Genomic DNA, 22,403 nt, shown 5'->3' on the forward strand with positions numbered 1-22,403 from the left:
AGTGACCACCCCTCCCATGCTCGACATCCTCAGTGGACAGAAATCAGATCAGATGTACCCTTCCAAAGAAAGCCTTTGTGTTTCTTCACTATTAAATGATGCTGTGAGATATAAAAAATATCAAAGTCCAGATCCATTAGCAGTACATCTATTTTACCTCTAACTCCCCTAATTTTTTGATGAAATAAGTTAAATGAGCCTTCTGATCAGCATTGCTCACTTACTGAACTAACTCACAGCATGAAAGGAGCTTTCGTCAAACAGGGATACCTCCTAACCAACTTTATTTTAAAGGTCTAGCCCTTACAGTTACCACAGGAATTTGGCCCTGACTGCATCCAGATCCATCAACTATACTGTCACTTGTAAGCTTAACCAAACATTCTTTCCAAATCTTATTCAGTAGGTGTAGGCTGCATCTACAACAAGCTGATCAATGGATACTCTCATCAACTGGCACCACTTAAATGTGTGTCTTGTGAGCAGTCATCAGTGCCCTGACAAGTTGGGGTTTATCATAATGCCAAAACAGCTGGACAAAGTTAACATTGGTAGTCTGAATAACAATCCTGTGCAAGTCACTGCTTATGTCACAAAAGAGCAGTCTCTACTGAACTATTTCCAGCCCCTCTCATTATCACTACCTGATCCTCTATGAACAACAAATGAAAGAACATTATAGAGCAAATTTGAAAGTAGACACAAAAATAGATTATAATAACTCTACTTTAATGAACAATGAATAAATTGAAAAGAAAATAGCAAAAATTAAAACACAGAAAAAAATTATGAATTTTTGTATTTACAGCAACTGAGGACAACAAATGGGACAGTAAAATGAATAAATATTATATCAAGTACTTTTGAGAACTAAATAGTTTCTTTTTATATATATATCAGGCTTCCAATGTATCTGAAAAGGATTCTTTACTATCAGCTTGTACTGCCAGTTCTGACTTACGGCTGTCTAACTTAGGAAATAGCACAAAGAATACTAAAAAACTGACGGTTGCTCAGCAACCAATGGATAGATGCATGTCAGGAATGGCTAAAGTGCAATTACATTGTACCACAGCTTTCCCATTACGTACTGCTGCTGACAATTTTTATCATTGTTCATAGCTAACAGTTGATAGTATACAGTAGCTAATGAGAATCGCTCAATCTTATAACCTTGGTAATCACCAATATTGTACTGTTTTTCCTTAATATGTTATGATTCCTGACCTTTGGTTAACAGAAACGCGAACTCTGTCCACAGGCCCTGGCGGGCCCATCAGTACCGATTGACCACGTTTCATCCTCTGTCAGTGGCACACTTTGATGTGGTACGGAGAAGTGTGGGGTCAGCACACCACTCTCCTGGCCATAGTCAGTTTTTGTGATCTGGAGTCGCTACTACTCCGTAAAGTAGCCTTTCGACTGGCCTCCAGAAGCTAAGTGCACCCTGTCCCAGTCCATCCACCAAGGAAAAATTACTAGCAGTACTAGGAATCGAACCCACGTTGGGACCTAATAGCACAGCTTAAACTGCTGCGAGTGAAACAAATAGTTAAATAACTTCATTTACAAAATACAGGAAATTATGAAGGAGTGATGTGACTGGCTATTGTAGTGATTCGAGAATTTCTGTGTAAATTCTAGAACCACTCAGCCTTCTACCGTCTCGAACACACGATATTCTGGATATGAGTGTGGGATGGAAGAATCCTACCTACTGCGCATCACATGTTTGTGTGTACACGTTTAAAATCAGTCGCGGAAAGAAAGTAGATGCAGCAGTCAGACAGCACCGACAAATACCTGTCGGGCAAACCATAGATGTTTTAGTGAGTGTGTAAGGAAGAACCATGGAGTTTATATGCAGCTCTGTGCTTATTGTGTCGTGACTATTGTTATTAAAACAAGAAGAGTTGAAAAAGTACTCTTTTAAACTCCTGATACAACCTTGTTAGAGGCAAGACTCATTTTATGATTCATGTTAAGAAAGGTCATGGTATCCAAGCCAACTGTCTTTTAATTGTATCTTTATTTGTTTCTAACGTCCGACTGTACGAGATACTTGCAGGAAGCTACATATTCAATGTGGAAAGCGAGATTTTTATTGTGTATGGAGGTCAAATACATAGTTAGCTGACGAAAAGTAAAGTTTGCATGTCTATTTATTTCATAAGTAGAAAGAGTTTAAAAATTCCTGTACTTAGTGTTATTCGATGGAGAAGTCAAGAGGGTTTCCAGCAGCTGGCTATTCAGTAAAGAAGAGTGGCTGCAAATTCCAAGTAAGTCACTTTGTAAAGAAGTGGAAGGTTGTTTGGGGGAGTAAGCCTTTAAGTCGTCAGATCATTGGAACATGGTGACCTGTGTGAAAGGACTGAGAAAACAGGAATTTTAAGTCAAAAATGAGAGAAGCTAGTATGTGTTGCCATAGCAGCCAAAGATAAGACAAGGAAATTACTCTGACACACTGGAATATGTTCAAGTATCCAATTTACATGGAAAAACATTGAAGAAATGAAAAATTTACAACAATAAAAATAGTAAAGAAAATTTAGACGTATTTGTCTAAGAAGAAGCACGCATAGAACGCTTAAGCTAAGAAGATCCAGTGCGGGGAGTATACAGCTCTCACATACATCGCAGGGACGCACATGTGGAAACCAACATACATCCAACGCAGGGGGCACCAGCTGCTATTCACCGATGCTGACCTGCCTCCACATTCACTCACCTACACAACTAGAATTCTACACCAGTGAGTGTGAAACAAAACCTGATTACTTTAATACGAAGTGGTACACGATACTGTTGAGTGAACTGTTATTGTGTAATTATCATATTTAAAGTTAGTTTTAAATGCTTACAAGAACTAAGGCACATAGAAATATGGAAAATATACACCAGGTTGGGGAAACTCAAGACCCAGCTGTGGCCATGAAGATTAGCAAAGAAATGTCTGACTGGGCTGAGTTGATAAATTTAATCAAAGCTCAGAGTCTTAAGTTAAACTCATTAAATTCTCAATTAAATGCTAAGAGTGCGACTCTAAAAAAAGTAAAGAACTAGAATTTTTGGAACAGCGATCAGAAAATTAATTTTTTTTAATTTATTTTAAAGAGTGCTCCATCTTCAAAGGATGCCATAGGTCTGATGATGGTCATGTGATATGACCGAAACCGGTCACCTATGTTCTTGTAGCATACATGGTGCGATCAAGACTGAATTTTTTTTAAAGAACTAGACTTGGTAAATTCTCAATTAAATACTCAATCGACCCATTTAGGTTTGTTAAATGCCAAAGTCGACTCTCAAAGCAAGGAATTTAGTAATCTATGCGAAGGCGTGGGTGCTTTGAAGACTGAATTCGATGCCGTAAGTAATAACGTAGAGAATTTAAAAGTAGATTTAAAGAACGAGTTGACAAATTCTTTGACCACTCATATAGATCATATGTTTACTAACCTTAGTCAGAAACAGAATGATACTTTTCAAGATTTATCGAAAATATTAGAACTTATCGAAAAGTTAGAATCTTTTGAAAACGTGTACAATATTAAATATAATGATGTAAGACAGGGAATGAATACTTTGAAAAAGAGTGTAGATAAGCATAATGAATTAATGTCAATTATTCAATCGCAAATTACAGGTGTCAATACATGGGTAGACACTGTATAAAGGAATTTCAAAGAGAAAATAGCTCACTCCAATATTATAGATATAATTAGTTTGGAGGAACAATTTGGAGAAATTATAGATTGAAAGGTTACTGGGAGAATAACATCCGGGAACGTATCGCCTATTCCTTCTTCCGAACTTAATGGTACCAGGAAGGATATGGACGACCTGTGGAGAGAACTTAAACTTATCCAAGACAAAGTAGAAAAAAAGGGTAACTTCCCATAATATTGTGTTAACTAGTGAAACAGTGACTGATTTGCAATGGGGAGCTAATTCAGGGTTATCCAGACAATTTCCTAAATTTAAGTCGGATGGAGATGTACATCTGACCCATTTCTTAAAAAGATTTAACCAAGCTTTGCCAAAAAATTGGGAAGATTCCAAGAAGATTGAATTTGCAGTGGGGTACCTTGTAGGGGAAGCCTCAGAATGGGGAACAGTAAATATTGAGAATTTTTCCTCTTGGGAAGACTTTCAAAAACATTTAAAGAGAAGTACTGGTCTGCCAGTGCTCAAGAAAAATCAATATCAGATCTATGGGACCCAAAATATTATAATACTTGGGGTACTAAAGGGAAATATTTCGATTGGCATTTAACACAAAAAAGGGGGGAAATACAATGTAAAGGATGTAAGAGTAACGACTGTCATATCCCGAGTTGTTTTTGGCATTTTTCAAGATAGCTTCCTGCACTGAATTCTTTTAAAATCTTCTGTAATCTTATTGCTTAGAAAACAAGATATGACAATGAAATAGAGAACAACTTAAGAGAATCACGGAAAAAAGTGATATCTAGACGAGATAAACTAAACAGAGTATGATGTGTGGAAAATATAATAAGATGTGACTAGCTGAATAACTGTTATGCCATAGTGTATAGATTTTCTATTTTGTATAGAGTATTTTATACCTTTTATGAGATGTGATATAGGTGGGAGGGTTTGTATAAATTTTGAAAGGGATGGGTATTGTAGCTGAAAGCATGATTTACAAGAATACATAAATCATGATTAACACAAAACACACATCACACCTTTCAAACAACACTCACAAACAAGTGTACCTGATTTTTCATCATTTTCCGTTTCCATAGTGTTGTAAGGATTTCCTTCGGGACCTCAAATGGTGAAGGTGGGACAGGTCCGTTCTGTAGGAGACAATTTAACACCAAACCTCCTCCGGCATCTCACTCAAGTGCCTGAGTGGTAGGGATCCCAGGGGGAGGGATGGGGGGGGGAGGAGGTTTCCTGTCTTTGGGGCTATCTTCTTTCTCTTCTTCAATCTTAGCATCCATATCTATTTTTTCCTTTCTTACTTCTCATTTGAGAATCTGTCTATTTTTTCCCTCTTTCCATATTCACAAACTTCTATTGCTGAAGTCCGTCCTTATTTCCGTGGTTACATATTCATGTGGAAATTGAGATTTTTATCGTGTATGGAGGTCAAATACTTCATTATTTGATGAAAAGTAAAGTTTGTACGTCTACTTATTTCAAACTCTTTGCCCCTGTATATGTCTGCTTGTGTCTGTATATGTGTGGATGGGTGTGTGTGTGTGTGTGTGTGTGTGTGTGTGTGTGTGTGCGCACGCGAGTGTATACCCGTCCTTTTTTCCCCCTAAGGTAAGTCTTTCCACTCCCGGGATTGGAATGACTCCTTACCCTCTCCCTTAAAACCTAAATCCTTTCGTCTTTCCCTCTCCTTCCCTCTTTCCTGATGAGACAACCGTTGGTTGCGAAAGCTAGAATTTTGTGTGTATGTTTGTGTGTCTATCGACGTGCCAGCGCTTTCGTTTGGTAAGTCACATCATCTTTGTTTTTAGATATATTTTTTCCCATGTGGAATGTTTCCCTCTATTATATACTTATTTCATAAGTAGAAAGACTCTAAAAATTCCTGTATCTAGCATTATTTGACAGATAAGTGAAGAGGGTTTCCAGTAGCCGGCTATTCAGTAAAGAAGAGTGGCTGCAAATTCCAAGTAAGTCACCTCGTAAAGAAGTGGAAGGTGGTTTGGGGTAATAAGCTGATACAACCCAGATCCACACTCACACTATAAGTCATCAGAACGTTAGACTACCCACATTTAACTTGTGATTCATCATCTTCACTTTCCGTCATTCATCATGCAAACTGGAGCCAACGGCAGCATGCAATGAAAGAGCCGCAGTAAGCATAAGTACACTTTTATCATGAAGATTTCCAGGAGAGACAGGAAAAAGATAAAAATGCACCAGGGGTGGACAGGAATGTAAGATAAATTATGAATGTAATGAAAATGAAATACAGGTGGGTTGGACATACAGCCTAGTAAAAATGGATGGTAAATAGACCAAAAAAAGTTGCTTTCTGGATACTAAGAGATGAAATGGACCAAGATGATGAGGTCCTTAGATGAAATTAGAAAACATATAGCACCAACAACAATGCATACAGCTGAAGACCTTAACACTTATTAATGTCTAGAGGCTGCTTATATCCATCAATGTATGTATGTAAAAGATGATGAGACTTACCAAACAAAAGCGCTGGCAGGTCGATAGACACACAAACAAACACACAAAATTCTAGCTTTCACAACCAACGGTTGCCTCGTCAGGAAAGAGGGAAGGAGAGGGAAAGACGAAAGGATTTGGGTTTTAAGGGAGAGGGTAAGGAGTCATTCCAATCCCGGGAGCGGAAAGACTTACCTTAGAGGGAAAAAAAGACAGGTATACACTCGCGCACACACACACACACACACACACACACACACACACACACACACACACATATCCATCCACACATATACAGACACAAGCAGACATATTCAAAGGCAAAGAGTTTATGTATGTATGTCAAATAGCTGATAATCGTAAGTTATATAATTATGTAAATTGCACCACTTCCAAATAGTGTATCATATGTTCATATCTTTATATATGTAAACTGCATAAAAATCACTATTTCAGCTGCACGAATTTCCATTCTGTCACCAGAACAGTGCATTGTGGGAAAGGTAAAGTTTGAATGTAGGTGAAAGAGAAAGTGTCACAATAGATTCTTTTTGTATTTATGTCATTACAGTTTTTTTTCTTTAAAGCATCGACATTATTCATTTATCATCTGCTGTAGATCCAATCAAAAAGAACTTTCTGGGATGTGGAACAGGTCAACGTATTCATTAACTAAAGAGAAGCACCTCTTTTGAACTTAATCTATACACTGTATTAACAGTTACCTACACCCTTCCTATACTTCTTAATGCTATTTGTGCTTATGCCAGCTTAAAAAACACTACTATGAACTAACTGAAACATTCCAGCCAACATACAGCCCATCCATGAACATGGAAACCCAGCGCTGAGGATCGGAACTGTGTGTTACTTTGACTTCACTTTGGATAATCAGTCAACATGGCACCTGAACATCACGAACCGCTGGACAATGTGTTGGGTCATCTCAAACAAAAGTAACTGCTGCTAAATCCTACTTTCAGTTAGCATATCCTGTATCAGACACTGCTCCGACTAGTCCTAGTGGGGGGAGATGAGGAACTAGCAGACTCGCACATCAAATTACAGCAGTCTTCAGAAAGCAGGGTTACCATAAGTTTCCCCAAGTGCAATTCCCTGATTCCGAGACAAGTTTTAGGATTTTTCCCTGACAAATTTTGAGATATCAAGAGTAAGTTTAGATGTAAGTTGACAATCTGTCTTTGCAGCTACAGTACAAGAGACAATAGTGCAAATGAGAAAATATCTAACAAAGAAAGTTGCAAGCAGATGACATTTCCTGATGTGAGCAAAAATCTTAAGTAACAACATTAATATTTTTTGTAATGAACTGTTTTTAGATGGAGAAAGCAAGCCAAATATATGTGTGTTTATTAAGACCACTGGTGTTATTTCATTTCAATAAAACGAAACACATTTGGTGAGAAAAATTTCCTTGGAGTCGCAAGACAGATTTAAAATACCGTCACTGATTTCAGAAATAGCCTCAGCAAAAAGTAGGCCTCTTGAAGGAAGTGTATAAGGAGGGCAAGAATTGTGTAAACTAAAACTATAGGTGACCGCCAATAAAATGTTGGTTCTACTATGTTCATTATTATCAGTTCTCACTCACTGTGTTATATCTATTATTTTGCAAGTATCGTGTGATTTTTCTTTCGAGAAATATATAAGTACATAGTGCACAAACTGACAGCAATCTTACTAGCAAATAAACTACTTTTGAAGTGCCAAAACGTACTAGAACAAATAAAATGTCTATAAAATGCCACACTGCACAACATAATTGCAGGGAGACAATTGCAATTCCAGAAATCTATCACCCAAGGCCTCTGGCCTGCTGAGGAGCACCGCAGTTCTGGGTCCATGGATAAATCACGAAAATCCACTGCATTATGCCACACTCAAACAGACCCGGCCTTTGGGTAGATGGGTGAGACAAGATTTGATGGGCAGGGCCTGCACATTGGCGGGAACCGAGTGGCTTCAGATCGACAGGCCCGATATATTACAGATACATGCCAAAACAGCTTTTGGTTTGCCCCATCATGGAAATCCACTTCTGTGGCCAGCTATTCATGAGCCACACACACACACACACACACACACACACACACACAAAAATCACTCAGATACAACTCATGCACACATGACCACTGTCTAAGGCCGCTGCACCTACAGTCTCTGAGAATCATATCCAAGCAAACCACTCTTCATGCACCTCATCACCAGCTGCTAGGCTAGCGACAAGAAGTGATAGCAGCACTGACTGCAAGCTGATGGGAGTGGTAGGAAAGGAAGAAACAGTAGTAATGAGGGAGTAGGGAAGTGGCGCACATATTCACCTGCACTCAACCAGCAACGATGCATGACACCATAGTAAACAACCCATCTCACCTAGCTGAGACAAAAACGAGATTTTTGCAGCTCTTTTTTTCCCCTTCAAATTTCCCTGATATCTCATTGATGTGCTTGAAATTCCCTGAGTTCCAGAACATAGGTTAACCCTGGAAAGGTGCACTGCTAATGGTGCTTGATCTGCCTAGGATGTCTGCAAAGCTCAAGGTCACAGGTGTCATGCTACCCATCAAGGATGACCCTCTGGATAGATACCACACAACTGTTAGTGCGACAGATTCGGAATCATCATAGCCAGGCTCTTAAACATAAAATTCATCATAGTGCCAATATAGCATATTTGTATCTACTGAAAAGATAATCAGGAGGAATGAACGAGTTAAAAGGGATCATAACAACAACCAAACAAGTTGCATAAATTGCACACTAAATAAAATAGGAGGAAAAACCAGAGGATCATGGACTTTAACATGGTCAAGGCACACAAAGACACAGCAAGGACTTCACCACTTCTTTGTTTACTTTTCCAGGGTCACTGACTGTTTAGGAAGATAGCTTAAAGGTAGTTCTACCACATCAGCACAAGATTTTAATACTATGCTAGAAACGGCATCACAGCCAGAAAAATTAAAACCTTTTTATGACACCTGTCCTATATTATTTTTTGAAGTATTATGGTGTTAGCTTGTATATATAATGATGTGTGCCTCATTTTAGTGAGTTTTCATGTGATGTTAAGCACAAGATATTTGTTAACATTCTGCCCTTTTTCATTCACCATGTAGTTAAGTATTTAGTTTTGGTAATAACTTTTCCAACTACAAGTTTAAGGCAGATCACTGATAACCTAAGCTACTGCTATAAGTAAGCTTTCAGATTTTATGTGGTGACATACAAACAAAAGCAGGTGCACAAACAGTTTTACCAATCATAATGCAATTGCCATAGGTGTGACATGTGGTCTCAAAAAAAATAAATAAATAAATAATAAATAAATATATTATTTCAGTACAGTATGATGCCTACCCCCCCCCCCCCCCCCCCAAATACCTCAAGTTCAAGGCACATTATGATGAACCCTAGTTATGCTTTGGGAAATATGGTCACAGCAGTGGTGCCATTAGCACCAGAAAGCATGCAGAATTACATAAATTATGTTTACCACAAATTGCCAGTGCAATAGGTAACTGGGAGAGCTTGTCTTATTAACAGTATTTTTTCCTACATTATATAACTTTGTGGTTTTGCTCCCTTTAACCTTTGAGCTGGTGCGCCTTTTCCATAACACCAGTGGGCACGTGGTGTACTTTGTACACATGTAAAGAATAGCTTTTTTATGTTACCACATTGCAGTTTAATCTTAGTTTAACTAAGCAATGATAAAATGAACTTCAATTATATGACCTACGTCACTGTTTAATTAAGCAATAATAAGGTAAACTTTCGTTATATCACTCTATTGCCACATACAAGTGTTACACTACAGTAATGACCCACTCAAAGCATTACACTGTGCAGCTGCTTCAGCTCCCAGCTGACCTCTTATTCGAATCTGGAGCAATTTCTTGCACAGATCACAATTTTTTTCTTACCTAGTTCACTGTTTATTGTATATTACTGCTGCTCACTTGGAAGCAACAATGAAGGAATAGGCATGGGCTTGCAATTGTAAAGCAATGGAAGGGTACAAGACAATGTTATCTGCAGTTGGCGCACTTTATACATAAGAAAACTGCTTGAGTCTTATTAATCTGAAAAGATGAGTGGGTCCAAAGATTCGCAAGCAGGATGAATATCAGCTGAGAATGACCAAGCTAAAATTCAATAGCCTCCTAGCCCATAGCCAAATTGGCATAAATTGATTCCCGACAGTTGCAGTGGGCAGCATGCAGTTGCACTGTACACTTAACTCAATCAATCACATAATGTGATTTTGTAAATGTTGCTATGGCAATGTCTCAGTGTTCCCAGAACTCTATACATGAACATGGTTTTCACCTGCAGCCATTTGCACTTCGCAGTTGAAAGTTGGCAACAACCTACCAGCTGTCAGGGACTATCTTATGCCGACTCGACTATAACACATATGCTAACTGAAAGGTAGATAAGGTCAGCTGTTGTGGTGTTTACCACCATTGGATGCACTGTCGATAGAAATTTATCCCTAAAGCATGTTTACTTTGAGCATTATGGCCCAAGGACACACAAATACAGGAACTATACTGGAGAAGCTCATTACATATTTAAAAGATGATGATGACAATATCTGGAGTGTGGAGCACTCAACTGCGCAGTTATCAGTGCCCAATCAAACTCTCAATCTTTGCACTATCCAGCCTCACCACTTTCCTGAATGATGCGGACAAAATAAACACCCAGATTCTGGGCAGAAAAAATCCCCAACCCAGCCCGGAATCAGGACCGGGACCCCATGATCCAGAGGCAGCAATGCTAGCCACTAGACCACGAGCTGCTTATGTGGTTTGTAAGGCATTGTATGTCAAATCAATACAGAAAATAATAAAGTGCTACCATAGTGTTTCATGCCAACGAAGATGTAATTTGCTCCTCTAAAATTAGGATTAAACTTAATGGAATATATGGACAATCGATGAATTGAATCTCAGGTCTGTGGTTCATCTGCTTCTGTGACCACTTCAATCACACACATACACTGTGTGTGTGTTCCAAAATAATTCCCAGAATCATAACCCATCACCATTACATTGCTCTGTACAGGCCATGGTGGTGAATTAATAACTTAGGGATTCCTGACAACAATGCTCCATTCTTGCAACACTGTTGGTCATGTTACTTTGCACTTTCTCTGTGAGACACATTGTTCCAGTACAATGCCTAAAGGCAGTTACTGAAGTGCTGGTGGGTAAGTGGCAGACTATAAACTCGAAAACGAGATTCAGTTACCTGTATTTTGTGCTGTATGTAAACTTCCTCCATATGAAAGGATTGAACCTGATTATAACAGTATGTAAAGACTAATTAAATGTGTTAATACATTTTGCTATTGAATGTATAATGTATTTTACAACTGATGGCAGTGACACAGGATAGCTTTAATTTTTTGTGGCAAGACAGCAAAATTTTACCATGTAGGCTGTTGTAAATAATTTCACAATACCTGAAGATGAGATGCAGATCAAAACGTGGAGTAAATACAGAATTATTTACCAGTAGTTGAAATGTGATTATGTTCAGTCCAAAGTCAGCCTTTGGAGTTTTTCTAATAAATTATGGTCAGTATTGTTGGCCATCACTTACTTTCAGGGGGCAAATTTATAATAATGCCAATATATAAATAATTATAAAACAAAAAGGGATACACTACTTAGCTTTCAGAACTAATAGTTCCTTTGTTGGAGAATATTAGGTTGAACAAGGACAACAGGTGACTCCGACCCCAGGAGGAACGGGGCCCACTTGTAGGTAAGTACTAGATGGCAGTTCACACTACTGGTGAGCCTGCCCTTCCTTTCCAACTTAACCTTCTCCAACACATGCTGCATAATGAAGGAATTATCAGTTCCAAAATTTAGATAGTGTACCCACTTTTGCTTTTGTATACCTATCTGCACCTCCTGAAGGTACGTACTACCCAGCAATTCTCTCATAATTTATTAGTGTTCTCAATTAAATTTTCCTTTGGTACAATTAGGAATTTTTCTGTCACTAATCTCATCTGGCAGAGTGTGTGTGTTGTGTGTGTGTGTGTGTGTGTGTGTGTGTAAGCACCAAGTTGCACGACAACCACCAGAGCCCATCTTTAACTTACTAGATACATTAGTTTGAGTGCCAGAGGAAAGCAGCACACTACCTCCAATGCTACCTTGCCTAGTAAAGTTGCTGAGGACAACTTTACTGGAGTCATTGGACATCTTCCACCTCGAGAAACTTTGGTGTGTACATTCTGAACCCAGACATTGCTAATCATCTGCTACATATTGAATTGAATGCGCTACATCACACAGCACCGTCCACTGTGTGTGTCAAATCAGTGCATATTCCTAATAAAGTTGCAACACAACAAGCACACAGAGTCCAAAAAAAGCTTACATGAGACCACAGCTTGCTCTCCTCACTCGAGTCATCGAAAGTTATTTTAAATAAATTATAGCGATCAAATCATCGTGCCCAAATCTCTTCATAGCCCAGGAGGTGAAAACTCATACCTGCCATTCACAGTTTACTGACAATTCTCTCTAACACCTAAATAAAATTTACTGTGAGCCTGATGATCAAATTAGGGTGCTCATACTACAGTATGTAATGTTCCCACATGACACTCTTTCAACATTAATGAATGTTGCTTTCAGTAAATATACTGTATTATTACTGCACAACAACGTTGCTATTAAATTATCAAAAATAATTTCAGCTTACCATTTTTTGTGTATTCTTGTTAAGATCTTTGAGGACAACTCGCTTTACATTATATTCCTGCATCCTCTTCACTGCAGTAGGTTTTGGCTCAAGTTTCATGACACCAGACACAACTGAATGGAGGACCGAGGCTCCTTTAGACACTCTCGCATGTGAAGCTGGATATATGTTTTCAATTTGCTCTTCCATTGTAGATACCTTTAATGAAATTTGTAATCTTCATTAAAAAAATTCAAATTTCCAAGAAAGAGGTTTCACTAAATAAGAAAAGAAGGAAAGTATATAGTGTCTTATTACACTACTGCACCAAACCAAGAATGGTGCTGTATGCAGCTCAAAGTTACAACCCATCTTTGGTCTTGAAATCAGCAGCCTCTGAGCTGTGACACTGTCATGAAAGCTGAGTCCAACCACATTCTGAGGAGTCATTCTGCCAATGACCTCAGTACCTGATCTGCAATACTGTCTCTGAGACAGATTGAATGTGATAGCCAAAACACACACTTTGTTATTTCAAAGTGGTATGTGTTTAATCTATTTTTCATCACAGAATTCAGAAGTGGTTATGAAATGGATATTTACCATCAAACACAACCATTCCCTACTACACGGTATAGAAACAAAAGTATTTCAACCCACACATCTGCCATGTTATGCATAGCACTCATTTTTTTTTCCCAAATCGTGTACTCATATTTATGCCCAGCATTCGAAGCTTTATGAAATTGGCTAGTCATAAACACCACGCATAAAAATGCTCGACTCTTATTATGCCTACTTGGTGTGGTCTTAAACAATATTGGCACAAGAACCATTTAACAGATACCAACTGCTTACATATTTTCTTTATAGTACTTTTGATTGGAATAATCTTTTACACTTTAAGCATTGCTATAATCATAGGATGTAGATTTTCACAACATACACTTCAATAAAATGGAATACAGCTAGATACAATCTTTGAACGAAATATACAATTTTGACTTCTGTTGATTGTACCAGCACAGTAGGGCTCATCACTCTCGATTTACATTAATCATGACCAACTATTTGAAACTTAAATCTAAAGTTTAATGATGACAGAAAGATCTATAGCATGTCTCAACAGAAGCTGCCATACTACATAAAGAACTCACAGTGAGGTTAATGGAGAGGATAAATTACTTTTCGATTTAATTCTTTGCGTTATACGTATTTCTGTTTCTAAAATCTTTTCTATGGTGTTAATTCCCCATAGAAAGAAGCTGGATATTTAAGTTTTATGTACTTATACAAAGTGCAAATAATAATGCATAAAAAAGGAAAGAGGTGGGTAGAAAGAAACAAGAACAGAAGTTGAGTGAAGTGAAAATTAAATACCTCTTAAGCAAAATTTAACATGGTATGATAACTATAGTGACCTTTCTCCTTCTACCTGAACATGCTCTCCTTTAAATTTGATCAGCCCTGAGTAAATGGAGCAAATCACAAGTGGATAAGGCAGTGAACATAAATTTTACTGCAATGTTTAAAGGAGTCTGCATCCAAAACATGAAATTAAGAAGGAAGTACTTCACACAACAGTACATTATTACTTTCTGAAAATTTTGCACATTGTACTAGCCCAATTTTGTCAGATATTACTATACACAAAAACGATCTTTGAATATCAAAACTAAAGAAGTATATTATAAAAAAAAAAAAAATTGAGTCTGAAAACAAATATTGACAGACAAGAAAAGAAAAAAGGGAGCACTATTTAAAAATTGTGATAAGAGATGATAAATACCATTCAAATGTGTATATAGGTTATAGGATGAGGTAAACAAAGAATTGAACTAGTAATAGGTTATAGGAAGAGGAAAACAAAGAATTAAACCAGCTCTTCATAAACTTTTTATTTCTGTTGAAACAGTGTATAAAATTATGCAAAAAACCATGAACAGTTGATAATTACTTGCTGGACTAAGTATGCCATTGGAGCCACCACTGTAAATAAAATAGCGTAGCCAAAATTCATCATTAATTTTTTGCCATTAGATATACCAATAAACAAAAGATTAGTTGCACAGGAAGTACTAGCGTTCTCTCCCATTCTACAGTTTCAGAACAACCAGAGAAAATTCTATGTAGGCCTACTGCACAGGAACAGAAATATTTTACAATACACCTAGAAGTGTAGCATACACATACAACAACTGTAATTAACAAAATGTATACAAGAGGTGCAAATAAGTTTTAGTTATGTGCTTATTGTTTATTATGCAAAGTCTTGAGTACCTTGGGACAAACTGTACAAATTGGGTCTAGTGTGAATCTTTCACTGTTTACAGTTCATAAAATAAATCACAGAGAGCAAGAAGTAGGGGATGCACTAATACAACATCAATGCAAATAGTATTACATAATGGCTTAGTGAGTTTTGTATTTTCCATCACGTGTTCTTGCCGTTGAAGCTACCAAATTTGTAAAATACACACTCATTTTACTGATGCAAATTAGGACTTATGCTGCAACAAGTTCCATTTGAAAAAAGAAAACATAATGGAATTTTCGTATAGTAAATTCCACTGTCAAAACTGTAATGCAGTCTGTAACAATTTTTCATACTAGTACTTTATTGTGACTTATATTCTCTTTTAACAAACACACATATCAAAAATGCCACTGGAAATCCAATGTAACATCAAACTTAGTAGTCATGCAATGGTTACCACTCACTTTTTAACTCTGTTTATTTTCATTGCAATTATCTTGATAGTTAAATAGATTCTGAAATGTTTCAACCTCCTTACAAATTACAGGTCTAGTGTAACAACATACTCCTAAAAATATATATGTTATAAAAGAAAAAGACTACGTTCTACTTAAAGCTTTATCATCTTATCACTAGAGGTGTTTAGTATTACACCCTTTACATCACAACCTGATCTTTGTATTTAACAATAACAAAAATAGTACAAACTGATTTTGTAATTTCTGAAAGCATCTACACACAACCAATGACCTAAGTCAACTTTTAATTACAAGATTCTCTCTCCAACACTACTTATGTAAAGTAATGGACATGTGGAAAAGTGCAGTATACATGAAGAGAAAAGATCTGAAACAATTTTCCCCAAGCAAAGCATTACACCATATTTTGAATCTCAGTCTGCAACTTCCACAATATCACATTTGCCTTCATCCCTTCATGCTAGTCACATTTGCATTCATAATATACATAGCCTAAGTGTTATTTATTTAGTAAGTTTTTCTGTCACCACTTTATTAAACTACATATGACATATTTAAACTTTTTTCCCCATAAAAAGAATTCCTATGTCTTAGAACTTGCACACAATTTTTAAACCTAACTTGTTGATCACAGCTTATATTCTTAGTGTTTCCTTCCTTTCTTGTTCCCTTCAAACATGTCGTTTATGTTGACTGTGGTTCCTCCTGCATATACCAAATCAAATTCAACATTGTCAGGTAATTCAAAGTCACCAAAGCCAACTTCTGTTTTATCTGTATTAAATATTTCATCATCTTCAAGAATGAAAGCAAGCTCTGGTGGCAATTTCCAGGTTTGTGAAGTGAAGTTTCTACAGTCTGGATCATGACATTTCTGATAGAAACAAGCTTCTGCCAAATTCACTATGTATTTGATGTTATTACTCCGGTGTTCACGATTTATATTATGACAGAATCTGTATCCAATAATGTCATATGAAATATACCCATTGGAACTGAAATAGACCCAACGCCAAATTCTTCCAGGATCTATAATTTTACTAATAAAATTGTCGATTTGAGGATATGGTGAATTACAGGCAGAGGAATAATTTGAGTGCCTTTTTAGTTTCTTTCCTTGCTTAAATGATTCACAGTCTGAACCATAATCCAGAACTCTCCCGACTTCACTGGAAAAGTAAGTAATTAGTGACTCAAGAAAATACCACAATTCCAAATCATTTTGATTTTTCAGTGTTGATTTAAACTGATCTTCTTCACTAGTTGCTAATGGGTTGTTTTTCATATATTTTGTTGAACCATATACCCTAAAATGTCTATTTTTAGTGTAAACACTTTGGTCACAGAACAGGACAGTCTCACTTCTTCTCTCCCATACAAACAATGACTCTAACTCTGACAGCTGAAAAAACTTTCGCAGTAAATGGTCATCTGCACTGACGCTGTGTGTAATTTCTTGGCAAATATATTTGACAAAATTTCCTACGCAGTAATTACAGTGAAATGCAGCATCAGGTATGATAAATATCAAGTGCCTACTGAATTTAGAAGGAGTGCTTGAATCCATATCTATTACATTTTTTCGAGACACTTTTACATTTAATTCTTTATCAAGATAAAGAAATACAATCTTCAAAAACGTTTCAATCATTTTTGACCCATTACTGGTTTTATTTGAAAGTTTGTCAAATTCTATGTCGAAATAGAGTTTGCAAACCGTATGCTCTACTATAATTTCATAAGAGCATCTTTCCTGAACTTTTCTCTGAACGTCATAATGCCAAAATACCTTTGGATTAGCAACCAGGAAGCTCCTACGACCCAACCGGTGTTGAAATGCAAATACCATTAACCCACACTTGCCATTACCAAATTTTAAAGCTGCTTCTTGTTTTCTAAACACTTTCCAAGTACTACTTGGGTCATTTACGTCCGCCAGTCTATGGCGGTATTCAACCACATACTCATCTATCTCTGCGACTGCTTTCACTTTTCTTGAATGTTTTTTACCATAAAATGTGGCAGGCGATAGACTATTTTCGACAGTCATTGTGTATGTAGAAATTTCTAATATTTCAGCACACTTACGGCTTCTACGTTGCTGCACAACGTTTGCACCGTTCTTCGAGACTGGCAATGTCATAACATATTCAGCTCGCCTCCTGTCTATCCGGCGTCCTTATTTGGGACAGTAAAAACCGTTACACAAAGCAAATACAGAAAAAAAGTGTTTCCTCAGCCATAAACTAAATTAACAATAAATACTACGTACCACTAGATATCTTCGATAGTCCTATTACTATAATCGACGATAAAGTTATCACAACACAAGCAACCGCCAAAACAAATATCACATTCAAATCAAGAGGCGGGATCGAAGATCTTAGACTAAAGATATGTGAACAGTTTTTACTCAGTGTGTCTTTGAATTCACCATACAGTAGACAATCTCTGGAGGAGCATTGCTTTTTGCGCATTTTGTCGATGTCAACATTAACACCGCCAAAATATGCTCGAAAAACACGCTTTCACTTCTATATTACCGCGTTTGCAGCCCCCTTTCAACAACAATCCAAAATTCATCGTTTGTGCCACTCTTATATCATTTTCGATAAGTTACAAGCAAAGTAAAAGAATTTAGATTTGAAATGACTGTCACTGAAATATGTCAAGCCTTAATTCGCATCATAACCGAGTGCGGACATCAGCAGACAAAAATTCAGGCCAGGCACAAGTCTCTTTTCAGAGCAGTGGTGGGTTAAACTGCTTTACAAAACGTTAATATCTCAGAATGCGGATAAGCTACTTGGCAGATGTGGAAATGATCTTGTGGATGCGGTGCACATACGGACGGCGACATTTTTTCTGTCCGCGCAGACTTCTAGTTACCGCTACGATGTAAATCTTTGATATTGAGATAAGATTATTTTGCCCGCTGGTTTTGAAAAAGCAAAAAAAAGTGGCGTAAGGAAATAAATATGTTGGTGGCTTAATTTGTTATGTAGATGTGAAACGCTTGGAAGAAGTGCCAATGCACTTAACACTGAATTGCAGCTCCAGCCTTCTTTAGATTTATTCCAGAATTTTGCACATATGTCGGTTGACGCCTTTCGCTGGCTCCTCATTACACCTGACGAGGAAATTTACTAGCAGCAAGATAAAGCAAGTTCGCAAGAAGACGAGTACTCTCCGTGCTGGTAACGCCAAAGGGGAGACGAGGCAAACGTCTTATGGTGCTTTGCTCAAAAACCGACAGGCAGCTGAACACTAACGAACACTACCAATGCGTACCGAAAAAGACTGAATGTTATTGTCTCGCAGTGGTGAATGGAATTGAACACTATAGAATCAGCATTTCATCACGCAAACACTTGCAAACATTGATTTTATGCTTTCGCTACTTAATTGTTTCTCACTGTGAAAAGCTAAGCACTAAAGTGGAAACAACATTATAGGCAATGTTTGTTTTAATTACGAAGCAAGTAATGTCACGCAGAAGAGATTAGAAATCACGTGTTTCTTAACTTTTACAGAAACTTCAGAGGCACTGTGGGCACCGAGTAAAGTTTACGAACCAAACCAAACTGAATGTCGTTTCCTCAAATTCGTCTACACATATGAGAATGCAGTTTTTCCTGTTTTAGTTCGCTCAGTGCTGACCAGGCTTAAAACGCCATAGGACCACATTCCCAGAATTAATCATAATATTTAAAGTCCAAAAAAGGTTGCACACAAAGACCTCTCTTAGCAAATACTTAATGAAAGATTCCTTTCTATCATGCTAGTGTAGACTGAGCTACTAAATGTGTTAATGGTATATACATATATCGTATTTTTCTGATAGATAGTAATTGTTACAGGCAATATCAAACTGCTGGATATGGACCCAGAAAAATTGCACAATAGACTGCTGTGTGATCTCAATTTTGATGAAAAGTCATTCATGAACAGTACGAAACAACGGCTTATGCACGCAGTAGTTCCTGTAAAATTTACATCTGACACTGGTTCTTCAGCAGTATGTGAGGAAACTAGTGATAAGAATAGTTTGTCATCACCTGAACTGAAAGTGAACAATACAAGGAGAACATACAGTGCAGCTAGTCACCTTCTGGTAGAAACAAATGCAGCAGCACAAAAGTGTGAACCATTTCCAGAACTGAAAGAAATCATAGAAATGCCTGCGAGACAAGTTAAAAGAAAACTCTGTATGCTACGTCATGATGATGAGGATACTCCTAGAAAGCAAAAACTGAAACAGAAAATACATAATGAACACATCACTGAAAAACAAAACTTCCTACTTGTCAAAAGTTAAGAGTAGATTATAGCATTGTAGGAGCTCAAATAATATTACCCATGTGTTAAGCAGTTTCTGCTTCCCATCTGATTTCTCCAGGGCACAGGCTGCAATGCAGTGCAAGAGCAAAAGACGTCCGTGGTCTTCTATCGAGAAAAATCTCTTTATGATGTTTTACAAGTCTCCTGCAGCATATAAATTTTTGCGAAAATTGGGTGTCGTATTACCTGGACTGACCACAATTAGACGCTGGATTGGCGTCACAAAATTTCTACCAGAGTTTAACAAAAACCTTTTTACTCAACTTAGCAAGAAATTTGAGGCACAAACTTATTTAGAAAAGGCATGTTTACTACCTTTTGATGAGATGTCGATATGCGCCATCTGGAATATGCAAAAGATCTAGATTTAGTAGAAGGTCTAGAAGATTTGGGTGATAGGGGAAGGAAACCACTTCCTGCAAATTATGTGCTTGTTTTTATGATTAGAGGCATCTACAGTAACTGGAAATTGCCTGTTTCATGTTTTTTGTCTAATTCAGGAGTAAAACATGTGGATTTATTGGGACTCTTACAGGAACTAATTATTTTATTGCAAAATGCAAACCTAGAGCCAAAATTATTTGTTTGTGATCAGGGAGCTAGTAATTGAAGTGTTGTGAAGCATTTACACGTTACGCCTGAGAAACCTTATTTTAATGTAAATTGACAGAAATTGTTTTATATTTATGATGTCCCACATTTATTCAAAAGCATACAAAACAATCTGCTTAGTGGCCACTTCATTTTCAACAATCCTGTTGTTTTATTCGAAGATGTCAGGAAAACATATGACATTGATAAGAAGAACAAAAAAAGCAGAATATTGGTAAAACCCACTGACAGTCATTTGCAACCTGATTCATTCCAGAAAATGAATGTAAAAATGGCAGTCCAGGTCCTCACCCACTCTGTTGCTGCAGCTATCAGAGCTTGTGTAGCGAGTAAAGAATTGCAGAGTGATACAACAGAGAGCACAGCTACTTTTATAGAATTTATTTGTTTGACGTTTCGAACAGCAGGGCAGCATTTTCCTCTAAGCCATATAGGTGTGCATTGTCAGAACAATGCCCAGAAGTAATGGAAACGCTACAGAATGCAAAGGATGTCTTAAGTACCATAAATAAAACTGAAAAAAGACAGGTAAAATAACGACACCACCATGCATTACGGGTTTAATCCATACTGTGAATGCTATACCTTAGTTTTTTCTTGAGGAACAAACTGTCGGCATTAAATTTTTACTGCGCAGCAGATTGAATCAAGATGCTCTTGAGAATTTATTTTCTGTGTACCGTCAGAAAGGAGGCTACAACCGTAATCCAACAGTTAGAGCACTAAGGTGCTTGTTCCGAACAAGCACTATTAACTTACTAATGAAGCCTTCTGACGCTTCAAATTGTGAGGACACTGACAAGATGCTGTTACTGAACAACTGTGTGTTGCAAAAAGAAGGTGATGAATCTCAGCTGTTGGAGAGCTCCGGAAACGTCGGAATTCCGAATACCCCTGGTTCCTCTACGGATGAAGAAGGGAGTATCATCGCGGCCGACGATTATTTGTCTTCCTAACAGCAAGACCTTTCCTCTGAACAGTGTTTAGTAGCATATTTTGCTGGCTACTTAGCACACATATGCATCGAAAGGTATGGTTGTTTGAGATGTAAGGAGACACTTACATGTAGCAGTGAGCTTCAAGAGAAGAGGGAATTATTTATTCTCCATAAAAAATACGCAACTGGGAATTTGTGTCATTCTTCAGTGTGACTCAGCACTCCAAATGTTGAGTTTAGCAACGTTATTGAAATGTCTTTACAGCCATATGAGTCCTGTTTTTTTACAGTTTACTTATAAGAGAAATATATAGTTTAGGATTGTTAATTACATCAAATCAACACTTGAAAACTTTCACTGGTTGGACGATGAGGAATGTGGAGAACACAGACTTTTCATTTTGAATCATCTTGTGAAATGCAAACGTATTACAGTTGCAGAACAATGTTCAAAGACAAGTGTAGTAGAACACTCTCAAAACTGAAAATTATACAAAATATGTAGTTTATTCATATTGTATTTAAGTACCAAATAAAGATTCTCCGTTAGGCTGCACAAATAAGTTTCGTTACCTTGATCACTCTACCACGTTTAACTAGAAAGAAGTAATGTCTTAAATCCGAGCAAAACAGTACTGCTTGTGACAATAGTAGATATGCTAACCGCAAAGTTACGATGTTTACCATCAATTTTTTTTACTCACGATATTTGAAGTTTCACAATATTTATTTTTTTCGAAGATAATGTTGTTAAATGCGTACATGAAATTATATTCGTTTACAACTAACAGTAATCAAATGCAAAATGTGGTTATACTTAAGAACGCTTACAGAAATACGAAGAAAGGAAGCAAAATCTGTTTCTTAAACT

At 37.2% G+C, this 22,403-nt stretch overlaps 1 protein-coding gene across 1 annotated transcript in view; it reads right to left on the reverse strand.

Annotated features, from left to right (window-relative positions):
• Positions 1 to 17,750, reverse strand: part of LOC126188930 (uncharacterized) — a 200,897-nt gene extending 183,147 nt beyond the window's left edge. The window contains exons 1-2 of the mRNA XM_049930651.1: positions 17,731 to 17,750; positions 12,928 to 13,125 (exon numbers count right to left, since the gene is read on the reverse strand). Coding sequence (XP_049786608.1) covers positions 12,928 to 13,116 — 189 coding nt within the window. The 5' untranslated portion in view covers positions 13,117 to 13,125; positions 17,731 to 17,750. The remainder of the gene's footprint in view (positions 1 to 12,927; positions 13,126 to 17,730) is intronic.
• Positions 17,751 to 22,403: the final 4,653 nt, after the last annotated feature.

The sequence above is a fragment of the Schistocerca cancellata genome, chromosome 5 (genome assembly GCF_023864275.1).
Source record: "Schistocerca cancellata isolate TAMUIC-IGC-003103 chromosome 5, iqSchCanc2.1, whole genome shotgun sequence".
Lineage (NCBI taxonomy): Eukaryota > Metazoa > Arthropoda > Insecta > Orthoptera > Acrididae > Schistocerca > Schistocerca cancellata.